The sequence below is a fragment of the Sylvia atricapilla genome, chromosome 26, assembly GCF_009819655.1.
Source record: "Sylvia atricapilla isolate bSylAtr1 chromosome 26, bSylAtr1.pri, whole genome shotgun sequence".
NCBI classification, from domain to species: Eukaryota; Metazoa; Chordata; class Aves; order Passeriformes; family Sylviidae; genus Sylvia; species Sylvia atricapilla.
The window spans coordinates 2,315,514-2,328,638 of record NC_089165.1 but is presented as its reverse complement, the minus strand read 5'-3'; the positions used below and the strand labels follow the sequence as shown (position 1 = coordinate 2,328,638).

General features: G+C 55.4%; 1 protein-coding gene across 4 annotated transcripts in view; it reads left to right on the top strand.

Annotated features, from left to right (window-relative positions):
* MAST3 (microtubule associated serine/threonine kinase 3) overlaps window positions 1–12,670 on the top strand; it is a 30,365-nt gene extending 17,695 nt beyond the window's left edge. For 3 of the 4 annotated variants that reach the window (XM_066336295.1, XM_066336294.1, XM_066336293.1), the window contains 22 exons: window positions 571–728; window positions 2,255–2,330; window positions 3,073–3,282; window positions 3,365–3,466; window positions 3,981–4,113; window positions 4,613–4,680; window positions 5,018–5,103; window positions 5,239–5,447; window positions 5,739–5,877; window positions 6,088–6,220; window positions 6,331–6,496; window positions 6,730–6,831; window positions 7,099–7,221; window positions 7,528–7,637; window positions 7,833–7,978; window positions 8,271–8,503; window positions 8,615–8,815; window positions 8,899–9,125; window positions 9,219–9,341; window positions 9,472–9,608; window positions 9,775–9,959; window positions 10,067–12,670. In XM_066336295.1, the coding sequence (XP_066192392.1) occupies window positions 571–728; window positions 2,255–2,330; window positions 3,073–3,282; window positions 3,365–3,466; window positions 3,981–4,113; window positions 4,613–4,680; window positions 5,018–5,103; window positions 5,239–5,447; window positions 5,739–5,877; window positions 6,088–6,220; window positions 6,331–6,496; window positions 6,730–6,831; window positions 7,099–7,221; window positions 7,528–7,637; window positions 7,833–7,978; window positions 8,271–8,503; window positions 8,615–8,815; window positions 8,899–9,125; window positions 9,219–9,341; window positions 9,472–9,608; window positions 9,775–9,959; window positions 10,067–11,100 (4,101 nt within the window). In that variant the 3' untranslated portion in view covers window positions 11,101–12,670. Of the gene's footprint in view, window positions 1–570; window positions 729–2,254; window positions 2,331–3,072; window positions 3,283–3,364; window positions 3,467–3,980; window positions 4,114–4,612; window positions 4,681–5,017; window positions 5,104–5,238; window positions 5,448–5,738; window positions 5,878–6,087; window positions 6,221–6,330; window positions 6,497–6,729; window positions 6,832–7,098; window positions 7,222–7,527; window positions 7,638–7,832; window positions 7,979–8,270; window positions 8,504–8,614; window positions 8,816–8,898; window positions 9,126–9,218; window positions 9,342–9,471; window positions 9,609–9,774; window positions 9,960–10,066 lie in introns of those variants that run through there. The other variant, XM_066336296.1, reaches the window with a different exon arrangement.
* Window positions 12,671–13,125: the final 455 nt, after the last annotated feature.

The window sequence follows — 13,125 nt, the reverse complement described above, 5'->3', positions numbered from 1 at the left end:
TTCTGTGCTAAAAGGCACTGACCCTCAAGCAAGCACTACATTTGACTTGAGGCCATGAAACAGGCTTCCAAAATTGAGTGATAGCACTGGGGTTGTGGATGTGTAGTTTAAATAGTATTGTGTGATCTCACAGGGTGTAAAACTTAGGATTTAAGATTTTAGTGTATAGCAATGTATATAGAGCAGGATGGAGAATTTTGGGCATTCTTTCACCTTCTTCATGGTTTTGGGTGTTTTTTCCTAATCGGGTGAAAAGTTCTGCATTGCAGATCATGGGTGGTTAGTTATTGGGTTAAAAGCATAAATAATATAGATGTCATCTCATTATTGGGTAATTAGCACTTAAAAGACCATGGAAAGAGTTAGAGACAGAACCATTTTCTACCTTGTTGTCCGGAACTCACAACTCGTGAGACTGTCCTTTAGATAAGAATTAATAAACACCTGAATCCGAACACGAGAAAACTGCATCTCGCGTGCTTTAATCCCTAATGCAAGAAGAGGAGATGAGAAACCAACAAGCAGGGACCCATCCAATGATCTCCTGCATCCCTCTCTCTCTCTTCCCAGTCATCTTCATCCTCCCAGGAGCGCCTGCACCAGCTGCCGTACCAGCCCACCCCCGACGAGCTGCATTTCCTTTCTAAGCATTTCCGCAGTACGGAGAGCGTCACGGACGAGGAGGGCAGGCACTCGCCCTGCCTGCGCCCACGATCCAGGAGCCTCAGGTGGGGCCTCCAGCAGCTCCCAGGACACTGCACTGGGGGCTGGCACCTCCAGGGCATCCTCTGCCCTCTCATGAGGTGTTTCTGGTCCTGCTAAGCCTGTCCCAAACCCCAATATGGGTTTTCTCCTTGTGGGAAGTGGAGAAAGTTTGGCTTGAGGTTGTAGGTGCCTCGTGCCTGGAAATGTTCAATGTCAGGTTGGATGAGGGTCTGAGCGGCCTGGGCTGGTGGAAGGTGTCCCAAAGTATTCCATGGTTCTGTGATCCTAAGCTCCATGGTCTGGTTCTCAGCATCTTCTCAGCTGATGGCACATGGCATTGCTCTCCTGGCAGCAGGCAATACCTGTATCCTAGAGCTGGAGCTGGAGAAACTGGGATTTGTTCCACAGTAGTTGGTTTGCAGCCTCTTGCCCATTCTTGTCTGAATGATTTTGGTGGTGAGGAAGGGATCACCACGCAGAAGCCCAAGCAGTGGCCATGCTTGTATGGCTTACCTGCTGTTAAAAAATAAAAATCCCATTTCTGGGCTTGGATCAGAAAACATCACCTTTACTCGCTGGGACTGGCCTTTGCCTCTGCAAAAAAAAACCACCAAAAACCCACAAGGAGTGCAGGTGAATGGGCATTTGTGGGCTGGAGAGAGGAAAATTTGGAGAAGGCATTGAGCCAGTGTCCATAGCATTGTACCTGCTGAGCTCCAGTTTGCTGCTCCAGGACCACACCTTGTGCAGTGAGCCACCCACATTGCCCAGCACCAAAGGCTTGTGCTTTTTGCAAGGGATGTTTTGGTTAAATCCTCTTTTCCCTCTGGAAAATCTCCTGACCCTCTTTGTTAGCAGAGGCAGAGCTACAGCCCCGCGTGTTGCCGGCCGAAATTTCATTAAAATCAGATTAATTATCTGACAGGTTTGTGGCGAGATTTTCACTGAGGAGATGCCAGTTCTGCAGTTGGCACAGCAAAGGCTGAGGCAGGGCTGGGGCTGGGGCTGGTTTTTATCACCATGTTTATTATTTTATAGTGGTTAATGAGTTGCTGGCTGCTCTTGTGACTTGCTTTGCATAACGGGATCATCAGGCAGAGCCCTGGGAGGGGCAGTGTTGGGTGAGGGAAGGAGGAAAACCATGTTTAATTAAGGCTGCTGTGTCCACCACAAGGTTTGGTCAGGTTTTTTGTTTGTTGGTGAGCTGCAAAAATGGCAACGATGGCAACAAACTGTGGGCTCCAGAGGAAGGGAAAGATGAGCTCGTTCTTCAAAGCCAAGTGGATGATGGAACAGCCTCTCAGTTCTGGATTTCCAAGTGACTTTTGTTTGGCCACCTGGATTAAGCTTCCCTAGACCACATCCCAGGAACCTCCAGTGGTCGGGAGGCTGCTGGGAGTGCTGGCCCAAGGCTGATGGCTCCACTTGGATGAGTTTTAACCACCTGGAGTGGGGAGGAGGGACCAAACTGCTCTCCAGGACTAGTGGCTGTTTGCACAGGTGTAAATGACTTGAACCTCCTAACTCCTCCCTTCTCCTCCCTCTGCAGCCCTGGAAGGACGAGCGGAACGTTTGATAATGAGGTGGTGATGATGAACCATGTCTATAAGGAGAGGTTCCCCAAGGTAACTGCCAGGACCTGGGGGTGGAGTGTGTGGGTACCTCCGTGGCATCCTGGCAGCCAGGAACCTTCTCCAGAACAACCTGTGCTCCCTGTGGGAGTATGGAATGCATGGGTAGATCATAGGGGGTCCTGGGGACACTGGGGACATAATAAACCTGTGGTTTCTCATCCACACAAGTGCCCCATCACATGAGCAGGCAGAGAGCTCTGGAGACTTTGGAGGAACTTTTGTGGGTCCCAGGTGGGGCCTTTTGTGAGGATTTAGCAAAGTTAAATCCTCACATTTGACAGTGACCACCATGAATTTGTTACTGCTAAAATACTTAATCCTGGGTAACACATCCCAAATACCATAATACATCATGAAAAGAGTCAATAATTTGAATAAAGTTTGCTGTGCAGCTATGAAATTAATTTCATAGGTTGAGCAATAAAAAACAGTGCCTACTGCAAGCCTTAAATCACTTCCCTAAGGCAATAATTCCATTTCAGCAAGGACAAGAGGTTGATCTCTATTAAAAACATAAAAAAATGGCTCCAAATATTCACATGTGTATCTGAATATTTGAGCTGCAGAAGGTGGTGGGATGAGATTCTGGATGGCAAAACCCAGTGCAGGAGGTGGTAGGGTGAGATCCTGTCTTGCCAAACACAATCCAGGAGGCAGGATGAGATTCTGGCTGGCCAAACCTGTGGCACGGGGACGTTTTTTCCTGACCATCACCATCCCCTCTGCCTTGCAGGCCACAGCCCAGATGGAGGAGCGCCTGCAGGACACCATCACAAACTTCTCCCCGAGCAGCACCCTGCCCCTGGCTGATGGTGTGCTGGGCTTCATCCACCACCAGATCATCGAGCTGGCCCGAGACTGCCTGGCCAAGTCCCAGGGAGCTCTCATCACCTCCCGCTACTTCATGGAGCTGCAGGAGAAACTGGAGAAGATGCTCCGAGACGTGAGTACGGGGCAGTTCCCTGCCTGGTGTCACCTCGTGAGGCCACCAAGAGACACCTGGCTTCTGTCTCCATTCCCAACAGGCTCAGGAGCGATCTGAGAGCGAGGAAGTGAAGTTCATTGACCAGTTGGTGAGGAAGCTGCTGATCATTATCTCCCGCCCTGCCCGACTTCTGGAGTGCCTGGTATGACTTGGAAGCTCCTGTCTTGTCCTTCATGGTCTGTGCCAGCCCAGAGAGGAGGCAAAGCCTCCCAGATACCCCTAGATCCCTGGAAGTGTCCAAGGCCAGGTTGGACACAACCTGGAGCAACCTGGGATGGTGGAAGGTGTCCCTGCCCATGGCAGGGGTTGGAATGAGATGATCTTTAAGTTCTCTTCCAGCTCAACCTTCCAGCCCAAACCATTCTATGGCTCTGTGGTTTTCAGGGCTTTTTTGTTTTTTGTTGATTCACTGAATTTCTAAAGCAGTGACCTTTTGCTGTGGTTCCTGATGAAATTTTCATCTCCCTTAGTTTTTTCTTCCAAAGCCAACTCACGGAGCTACATTTTTTTTACTATCACCCTTGACATGGGGAATGATGGGGGAATGATGCATCCAGGGCCTGTCCCCTGTTACAGGTGTCACCTGCAAGGCTTAGAGGAAAAGTTTCACTTTGCAATATCTCTCTCCTTAACTGTGCTTGGCTTTCCCCATGCAGGAATTTGACCCAGAGGAGTTTTACCATCTCCTGGAAGCTGCAGAAGGCCATGCCAAAGTTGGACAGGGAATAAAGACTGATATTCCCCGATACATCATCAGCCAACTGGGACTTGTCAAGGACCCACTGGAGGGTAGGGAAGCACTTGGGCTAGGGGCTCTGAGGCCTGCAGCAGGATTTGGACTCCCAGTTTGGCCAGTGGTGATCACGACTGAGCACTGGGAGGTGTCAGGGAGACCTGTAGGGCTGAGCAGTGTCATAGCAGGGAGGTCACAGCAGGACCAGGATGATGGCCAAGTCCTTCTGGCCAACCCCACATCCCTTATTATTGCTTCCAACACGTTCAGCAAAGCAGATTAAGCTCAAAAACACTTAATCCGTGGCCCTGGGGGGGAATCATAATCCCTGGAGAACGCAGGAATGACTATCAAAAAAGAGAATTATGTAAATGTTTAACCTCGTGTTGAACTTCTTAACGTCATGACCTGAATTTCTCCATACGATAGCTCGAGCAAAGCATGTGGCTAAATCCCTGTGGGGTCTCTGAGTTTGGAGGGAGAGTGGTTGGGCAGGGGGTGATTTTGGTGGGTGTTGAGCATGAGGAAAGTGAAAACCATCCCTGTCATCTGCAGAAATGGGGCAGCTGGATCACTTTGACAGTGGGAACACCATTACACCGGAGAATGATGACGCCTGTGAGGTGAGTGTGGTCCCACCTGCATGTCCCACCTGCTGCCTCCAGCTTCCTCCTGCCTCACCACACGCCAAAGCTCCTTTCAGCTGTTCTAGACTGGGAGATGTTCATTTTGGATTGTCCCCAGGGGTGATTGATGTATTCATGGGGAACATCTCACAGTCCTTCATTTGGCTTCTTGAGTGGACAGAGTTCAGTGTGGGCTCTTGATCTGCACAGCATCTTGAGCTTCTGGTTTGGGGTTTGTGACTGGAGAGGGCTCTGGCAGAAAGAAGCTCTTAGAAGTGGTACCTGATGGTGCTGAGTGAATTCCTGCCTACATTAAAACCCATGTACTCCTCAGAGCCAGCCTTCAGTCACCGTCCCGCGGAGGAAGCCCTGCGAGGGGGACTTCGAGACCATCAAGCTGATCAGCAATGGGGCTTACGGGTGAGTTGAGGATTTCCTATCACTTGTCTCCATCTATAAATGACTCCAAAGCCCCTCTTTGTCTGAGCCCCATGGTGTGGGGTGGTCAGTGGTGGTGGCTGGAGGACCTGTGTTGAGGTCCAGCTGTTCTTCCAGGGCCGTGTACCTGGTAAGGCACAGGGAGACGCGGCAGCGCTTCGCCCTGAAGAAAATCAACAAGCAGAACCTTATCCTGAGGAACCAGATCCAGCAGGTGTTCGTGGAGAGGGACATCCTCACCTTTGCTGAGAACCCCTTTGTGGTCAGCATGTTCTGCTCCTTCGAGACAAAGCGACACCTCTGCATGGTCATGGAGTACGTGGAAGGTGAGAGCAGGACTGGGGGCTGGACGGTACGGGGAGGAGGGCAGGATATCAAAGTCTGACCATCAAGGACACCACCTGGACGTTTCCTTACCTCCTTTGCTCCAGGCAGCAGAGGGAAGGACAAGGAGATGATTTTGTGATCCTGATCTCCTTGATGAAGGTGGTGGCCATGGTCACCTAGGAGAGCGCTTGTGCCCCACGCCTGGGGGTCAGCTGCTCAGAGGGGCTGGCTGGGAGCCTGCTGGTCCTGCTGACCTTGCTGCCTTCCCTGAGGCCCCTGTGTTCCCACAGGGGGGGATTGTGCCACGTTGCTGAAGAACATGGGCCCGCTGCCTGTTGACATGGCCAAGATGTACTTTGCTGAGACTGTTCTTGCACTGGAGTATCTCCACAACTACGGCATCGTCCACCGGGACCTCAAACCTGACAAGTGAGGATGTGGGTCAGGTCTGAGCAAGGGTGGGGGTGGCTTTGGAAGGGGAAAGGAAGGCCAGGAGGGAAGGGTAGAATGGGGTTTTTTCCCCAGAAACTGGTTCTGTGCCGTTCCATCAGGATCAGAGGCCCTGGGGTGCAGCTGGTCCATCTCAGGTCTCCCCAGAAGCAAACAACAGCATTGTGGGGTGTCTGTCTTCTCTTGCAGTTTGCTCATCACCTCCATGGGCCACATCAAGCTGACAGACTTTGGTCTGTCGAAGATAGGCCTGATGAACATGACCACGAACCTCTACGAAGGGCACATGGAGAAGGACACGCGGGAGTTCATGGACAAGCAGGTAGGAGGTCCTGCTCCTCGTGGCTGACCTGCCATCACTGGGGTCTCAGATAACCTCGGGATTTGTTGCAAGGGTCACTGCAGAGGTGTCAGCCTCGGCTTCCCATACAGGTGTGTGGCACTCCAGAGTACATTGCCCCCGAAGTCATCCTCATCCAGGGCTATGGGAAGCCCGTGGACTGGTGGGCCATGGGCATCATCCTCTACGAGTTCCTGGTGGGCTGCGTCCCCTTCTTCGGAGACACCCCCGAGGAGCTCTTCGGGCAGGTCATCAGTGGTGAGTGTCAGGGGCAGGTTTGTGTTCCCAGAAGCCAAGGCTTGTCCTTTCACACAGGGGCAGCTGCATTCCTTCCTGTCACACTTGGCTGAACAGTGAGGAGGCTCCTCAAGCTTTGACTTCCCGCTTTGGGAGGCCCTTCCCCTGCTGCTGCTCCCAGGGGACTTTCCTGTTGCTCAGAAGTGTCCAAACCCTTCCAGCCACCCCAAACCCCTGTTCCTTTTTCCTTGCAGATGAAATTATGTGGCCGGAAGGCGACGAGGCTCTCCCTGCAGATGCCCAGGACCTGATCACACGGTTGCTGAGGCAGTGTCCCCTCGAGCGCCTGGGCACTGGTATGCACAGCAGGCCCCTCAGGGCACCTGGCACCTTGATTCCCATCAAATTTGCATGGTTTTGAGTCCAAAGCATGTCCTGCCATGCTGAGGGTCCTCAGAGGAGGTCTCCTGCTCAGCGTTCCCCCCAGGAAGGCTGCACAGGGCTCCTGTCCATCTTTTTTAAGCCATTTGCTTTGTGTGGAGGAGAGACTGTGCTGTTTGGGGTGGGAGTGGGAGCATCCTGGATCCTGCCCTATACCTGACATGTGTTTTTCTGCCTGGCAGGAGGTGCACATGAGGTGAAGCATCATTCCTTCTTCCTCCATCTGGACTGGAACGGGCTGCTGCGGCAGAAGGCTGAGTTCATTCCCCAGCTGGAGTCGGAGGACGACACCAGCTACTTTGACAGTGAGGCCAAACCCATCCCTCTTCCACCTCGGCCAATCCATTATCCCAGCTGCACTTTGGATGCTCCCATGGGGGGTGGAAATCTCCTGAGTGAAGCTGGTGGTTGTACAATCCAAGTCATAAAACAGATGCAATCCTCTTTCCAGGCTGCTCACCCTTACCAGCTTCCTCCCCACAAAACTCCCCTGGGATTTGGGACTGGGCTGTCATCCTGGGGGTGTAGGTCCCACCTGGCCCTGCTGCAGGCAGGATGTGGGGTGTTGCAGGCAGGTTGACATCCATTCCCCCTCTGGCTCTTGCTTTCAGCTCGCTCTGAGAGGTATCGTCACTTGGATTCGGAGGATGAGGAAACCAACGATGAAGAATCCTCAGTGGAGATTGGGCAGTTCTCCTCCTGCTCCCACCGCTTCAGCAAGGTGCTCTAGTTTCCAAAATGCTCTGGCATTTCCTCCTGCATTATATTTCCTCCTTTGGATACTCCTCCTGCAGTATCCAAAATGCTTCAGCACTGCAAACAGTGTGGCTGTGCCGAGCATCGGTGTCTTGGCTGACGCCAGAGCGCCCAAATTCCCAAATTTCTGCTCCTTGCTGATGGCTCCTCTCCTTCTCAGGTGTACAGCAGCTCAGAATTCCTGGCGGTCAACTCCACCCTCAGCCTGTCCTCCTCTGACCGGAGTCACTGCGATGACAAAGAGGAGCGGTGGGACCGGCACTCGGGAGATGAGGACAGGAGCCGGCCAGCAGGCACCGAGCCCCGGTGCGTGGTCAGGGGGGCTGCACTGCTGGTGTGGGCTCTTGCCTGTGCCCAGGGCTTGTGCCAGCCCTGAGGGTTTGTGTCAGGACCAAGGGTTTGTGCCAACCCTGAGGGTTTGTGCTGGGACCAAGGGTTTGTGCTGGGACCAAGGGTTTGTGATGGCGCTGGAGGGTTTGTGTTATTTCTGAGGGTTCAGTGAGATCAGTGGGACACGTCCTGGGGGTGCTGCAGTGGTCAGTGCCACCCCCCTTGCCCACCTTGAGTAGTCCTGAGCCCTCCTGCTTTTCTCACGCAGCCTCCGCTCCTGGACGTCTGGCAGCTCCACGCCGTACACCTCCCGGCACGAGCGGAGCCGCAGCCCCACCGCACTGCCCAGCACCCTCAGCCTGGACACCATGCCCAAGTTTGCCTTCTCCTCAGAGGATGAGAGCCCTTGCGTGGCGTCCTCCAAGCCAGAGAGACCCAAGTTTGTGGTGGGAGACTCGGACGCGGGGGCTGGCGGCGCGGTGAAGCAGTCGGCATTATCTGGTGCGTGGGCAGTGGGCACCAGTGTGGGGTTCTCTGGGGGCAGCCAGGGTCCTGCGTGACACGGGGTGGCTTCTCCACATCACCAAACTCTCCCTCCTCCCCTCTGTGCAGCCGACCTCGTCAGCCTGAACCGCATCCGCCTGCGGAGCAACAGCACTGGCACCAAGAACTCGACTCCCCGGAGCCTGGAGCCGAGCGGGGGCCGTCGGCTGAGCACCCAGAAGGATATGCCAGAGAGGCAGAGAGCCTCCCTGGGCAGCCGTGTGCCCAAATCTGCCTCCGTCTCTGCCCTGTCCCTCATCATCACCTCAGGTCTGTGTGCTGTGTGGTTTATCCTGCTGGATGGCTGCTGTCACATGGTTTTGCCAAACTGAGCTGGCTCCTTCTGCTTGCAGATGACTTCGGTGGTAGTGCCCTGATGAGCCCCATCTCCCCTCACTCCCTCTCGTCCAACCCCTCTTCCCGGGACTCCTCCCCGAGCCGAGACTCCTCTCTGGCCATCGCCAGCCTGCGGCCACCCATCATCATCCACAGCTCGGGGAAGAAGTATGGCTTCACCCTGCGAGCCATCCGTGTCTACATGGGCGACAGCGATGTCTACACCGTCCACCACATGGTCTGGGTACGTGCCCTGAGGTCTAGTGGTGCCTTTCCCAGTGGGAAAACCCCAGGAGGAAGCTTGCATCCAAATGAAATCACTGTGTTTGGGTTGCAGAGTGTGGAGGAGGGGAGCCCCGCGCAGGAGGCCGGGCTGAGGGCAGGAGATCTCATCACACACGTGAACGGCGAGTCCGTGCTGGGCTTGGTCCATCGGGACGTCGTGGAACTGCTGCTGAAGGTGGGTGACCAGAGACACTCTGCTCTCCCAGGGCATCAATTCAGCAGCTCCCTGGCACTGCCTTTTGCTGGCAGCTGAGGCAGGAGCTGGCTTGGGTCTGGTGCTCAAAGATTTGTTTTCTATCCCCCAGAGTGGGAATAAAGTGGCCCTGCGGACCACTGCCCTGGAGAACACCTCCATTAAAATCGGGCCTGCACGGAAAAACAGCTCTAAGACAAGAATGGCACGGAGGAGTAAAAAGAGCAGGAAAAGGGATGGCCAAGACAGGTAGGTTAAACAGGGATAAAATGGCATTTGTCCAAGTGTGTGAGGTACTGGGGGAATGCTCTGGATCTGCCACACTGGTATGTCCACTGGGGTCTGGTTCTGCTGCCACCAGCTCAGCAGACTTGAGATTAACTTTAGCTTTAAGGAGTTATTCCTGTCCCCCCAGCAGGAGAAAATCCCTTTTCAAGAAGATCTCCAAGCAGTCGTCGGTCCTGCACACCAGCCGCAGCTTCTCCTCCGGTCTCCATCACTCGCTGTCCTCCAGCGAGAGCCTCCCGGAGTCCCCCACGCACAGCCTGTCCCCGGGCCCCACGACGCCGTGCCGCAGCCCCGCTCCCGACCTGCCCTCAGGTACCCCAAGGGGGGATGTTGGCTCGGGGCAGGGCGGGATGCTGCGTGTCCCTCGGGGAGGCCGTGTCCCTCCACCCCTACAGTGACCTTTTCTCTTTGTACGGCAGATGCTGTGTCCCCTCAGAGCACCTCTCCCTCCTCCAGCACCCCAACGTCACCCGCCGGCCACGTGCGCCCCAGCTCCCTGCACGGGCTGGCCCCCAAACTGGGTGGGCCACGCTACAAAGTGGGACGTCGCAAATCCACCAGCAGCATCCCCCCCTCGCCCCTGGCCTGCACCCCTTCCTCGGCCCAGCGCCCGCCTTCCCCCCAGCGCTCCCCATCTCCGCTGCCTGGGTACCCCAAAACGCCCCATTCCTTCCAGGGCAAGACCCTGTCCCCCCCCACCATCGTCCGGCAGAGCTCCCGGCCCCGCAGCGCAGACTGCCCCCGCTCCCCCCTGCTCAAGCGCGTCCAGTCGGCCGAGAAGATCGTCACTATCCTGGCCGAGAAGAAAACGGGCGGCGGCCGCAAGCTGGGGCTGGAGATGTCCACGCTGGATGGGGAGGCCATCGGGGAGGGCGACGCGCTGCCGTACCCCGGGGAGCACGGGTACCACCCCGCCAGCTCCCGCCTGGGAGAGCGGCACGACCGGGACCAGGAGATGGTGGTGATGCGGCGCCTGAACCTGTCGGAGCGCCGGGACTCCTTCAAGAAGCAAGAGGCGGTTCAAGAAGTGAGTTTTGATGAGCAAGAGACGGCGGCAGGGAGCGAAGAGGGCGGCAAGAGTGAAGAAGGGCAGGGCACGGCTGCCCAGGGCGGTGGCACAGCTGGGGCAGAGCCGCCACCGAAGCCAAAGCCCAGCACGGTCCCGCAGATCGCGGTGCAGGGCTCGGAGAGCGACGAGCAGGAGCCCGCGGTGGCCGAGTGGGAATGCCAGGGCTCCTACCCCATCAGCAGCACCGAGCAGCCCAACAGCAGCATCTCCTTGCCGTGGTGGGACGGGTGTGAGCACCGGGACCGTGGCTCCCAGCAGCAGCAGCAGCGGAACTGCGGGCCGGGATCACCTGGCCACTGGCAAGTGCCAGCACAGGGCCAGGAGCCGCCGGGTGCCCATCTCCCGGCTCCCCGGGGCATGTGGAACGGGGCCAAGCACGCCTGAGCCCCACGCTGGCACCGGGGATGGTTCAGGCTCCCTGTGGCATCCCAGTGCCTCCCCAGCACCCCGTCCTGTGCGGCAAATCCATGAGAGAAACGTCCCTGGAGTCACTCTGGACCGTGGCCGGGCTGGCTGTGCCCCGGCACTTCGCCCCCCTGGAAGGCTTTTTGTACTCCCTGAAAGATGCTCATATTTTTATAGAGACGCAGGAGCTTTTCCGGCAGCGGCGTTTCCCCAGCTGGGCCCCAACCTCTGTGTACAGAAAGGACTTGATGCAAATATTCCTTAATTAATTTATTACTTTTTATAAGCTAAACGGGCAGTGCAGGACTGTCGCAGGGGCCAACCCAGCTCTGGGAGTCCCAGCCTTTCCCGTGCGTCTCCCAGCTCCCAGCCCACTGTTTTCTAACCCACTCGCTTCTCCCTACTTTTTAACTTCAATTCCAGCTGGAAACACCCCAGATCTCCTAAGAACCCCATAATTCTAATATTCAAAATTCAAACAAAACCCCAAATCCGCAACAATATCCCCCAAATGCTGGTACTCTGGGCTGGGATGCCGAGGGAGGGAATATTCTTTGCATATGGATGATCCAGTGATGAGCATACAGATCATTTTATAAGCTTATAGGAGATATAAAAAGGGTTTAATTATTTTATTTGGTGATTTTATAGCCACCTGGCTTCATAGGCCCTTCCAGGTGGGGAAAACTGAGATTTTCCCAGACAGGAATATTAATGGGATTTTTAGGGTCAGTTTTTGCTCTTTCCATTTCTCTCCCACAAAATCCCGTGGAGTTGGTTGGTCAGTGCACAGACAACTACAAAATCCCAATTAATCTTCTTTTTTTTTTCCCTTTTTCTCCTTTTTTTTCCTTTTTTTCATATCACCCCAACCCAGTGAGCACCTGTGCTGCTTCACTTGTAGTTTGGGAATTTCAGCCCTTTCTTTCCCTGCCCCGTTGCTCTTTATCCAACAAACCACAGCTCAACCCAGCATTTCTCCCCCATTTCTACCGTTTTCTGGGATATAAACGTTTCCATTTGTTGATGCATGTTCTGGCTTTCCCCCCTGCCGTGGTTTGGTGCCGTGGTGCTCCGAGCACCGTGACGGTGACAGGGGGACATCCCTGGTTTGCCGACCCCGCTGCCATCAGGCATCACCGTGCCCCCGGTGGTTTTTGGGCTGCGTGTTGGATTCTTTTGTGCACGTGTGGTTTGTGCCAGGCTCCGTAACCTGCTTCTCCCGTTCAACTGGTGCTGTTAACCCCCCCCAAAAAACGAGTAACCAGAGCTGCTCCGTGTTTCCTTTGCTTCTCCCTCCACTCTCTGTGTATTAAGGTCTTGGAAAGGCAGCGGGGTTGTGGGGACACACCGGGCACCCCCTGCCCGCTGGCACGGCAGGATAGGGGGGCTTGGCTGCGCACCGGTGGCGTGGATAGGGTGGGAAAAGGATTTTTTAAAATGGGAAATGTCTTAAAAGCCAAGGGGACTGTGTCTTCCTGCCCAGTGCCCGGCTCTGTTCGTAACTTCGGGAAGTTTTATGTTGGATTAAAATTGTCCCTTGCGCTGAGTGTGGTGTCCAGTGGCACTGGAGTGTGCAGGGCAGTGACTGCCTGCCCTGGGGGTGATGGCAAGGGGGGAACGGGGTCCCAGCACAGGTGGAGGGGAGGGGAGGTGGCCCTGCAGTGGCACCAGGATGGCTGGCACTCAGCCTGCCCCCGACACCGGGCCCCGGCTGTGTGTGCTCGGTGCGGTGCCGGTGCCAGGAGCAGTGTCTCACATCCCTGGTGTGGTCCCAGCACCGTGACCTGTGCCCAGGGTAGTGCCCCGTGCTTGGGGCCATGCCCCACTGCCAGGTATGTCCCATTCCCAAATCCATGCCCCATGCTCTGTCCGCGGTGCAGTGCCCGGTGCCTCCTGCTCAGTGCAGTCCCGGGGCAGTGCCCCATGTCCGGTGCTGTGCCCGGTGCCTGGTGCTGTGCCCGGTTCCCAGTACAATCCCAGTGCATTACTGGCGCTGTCCCG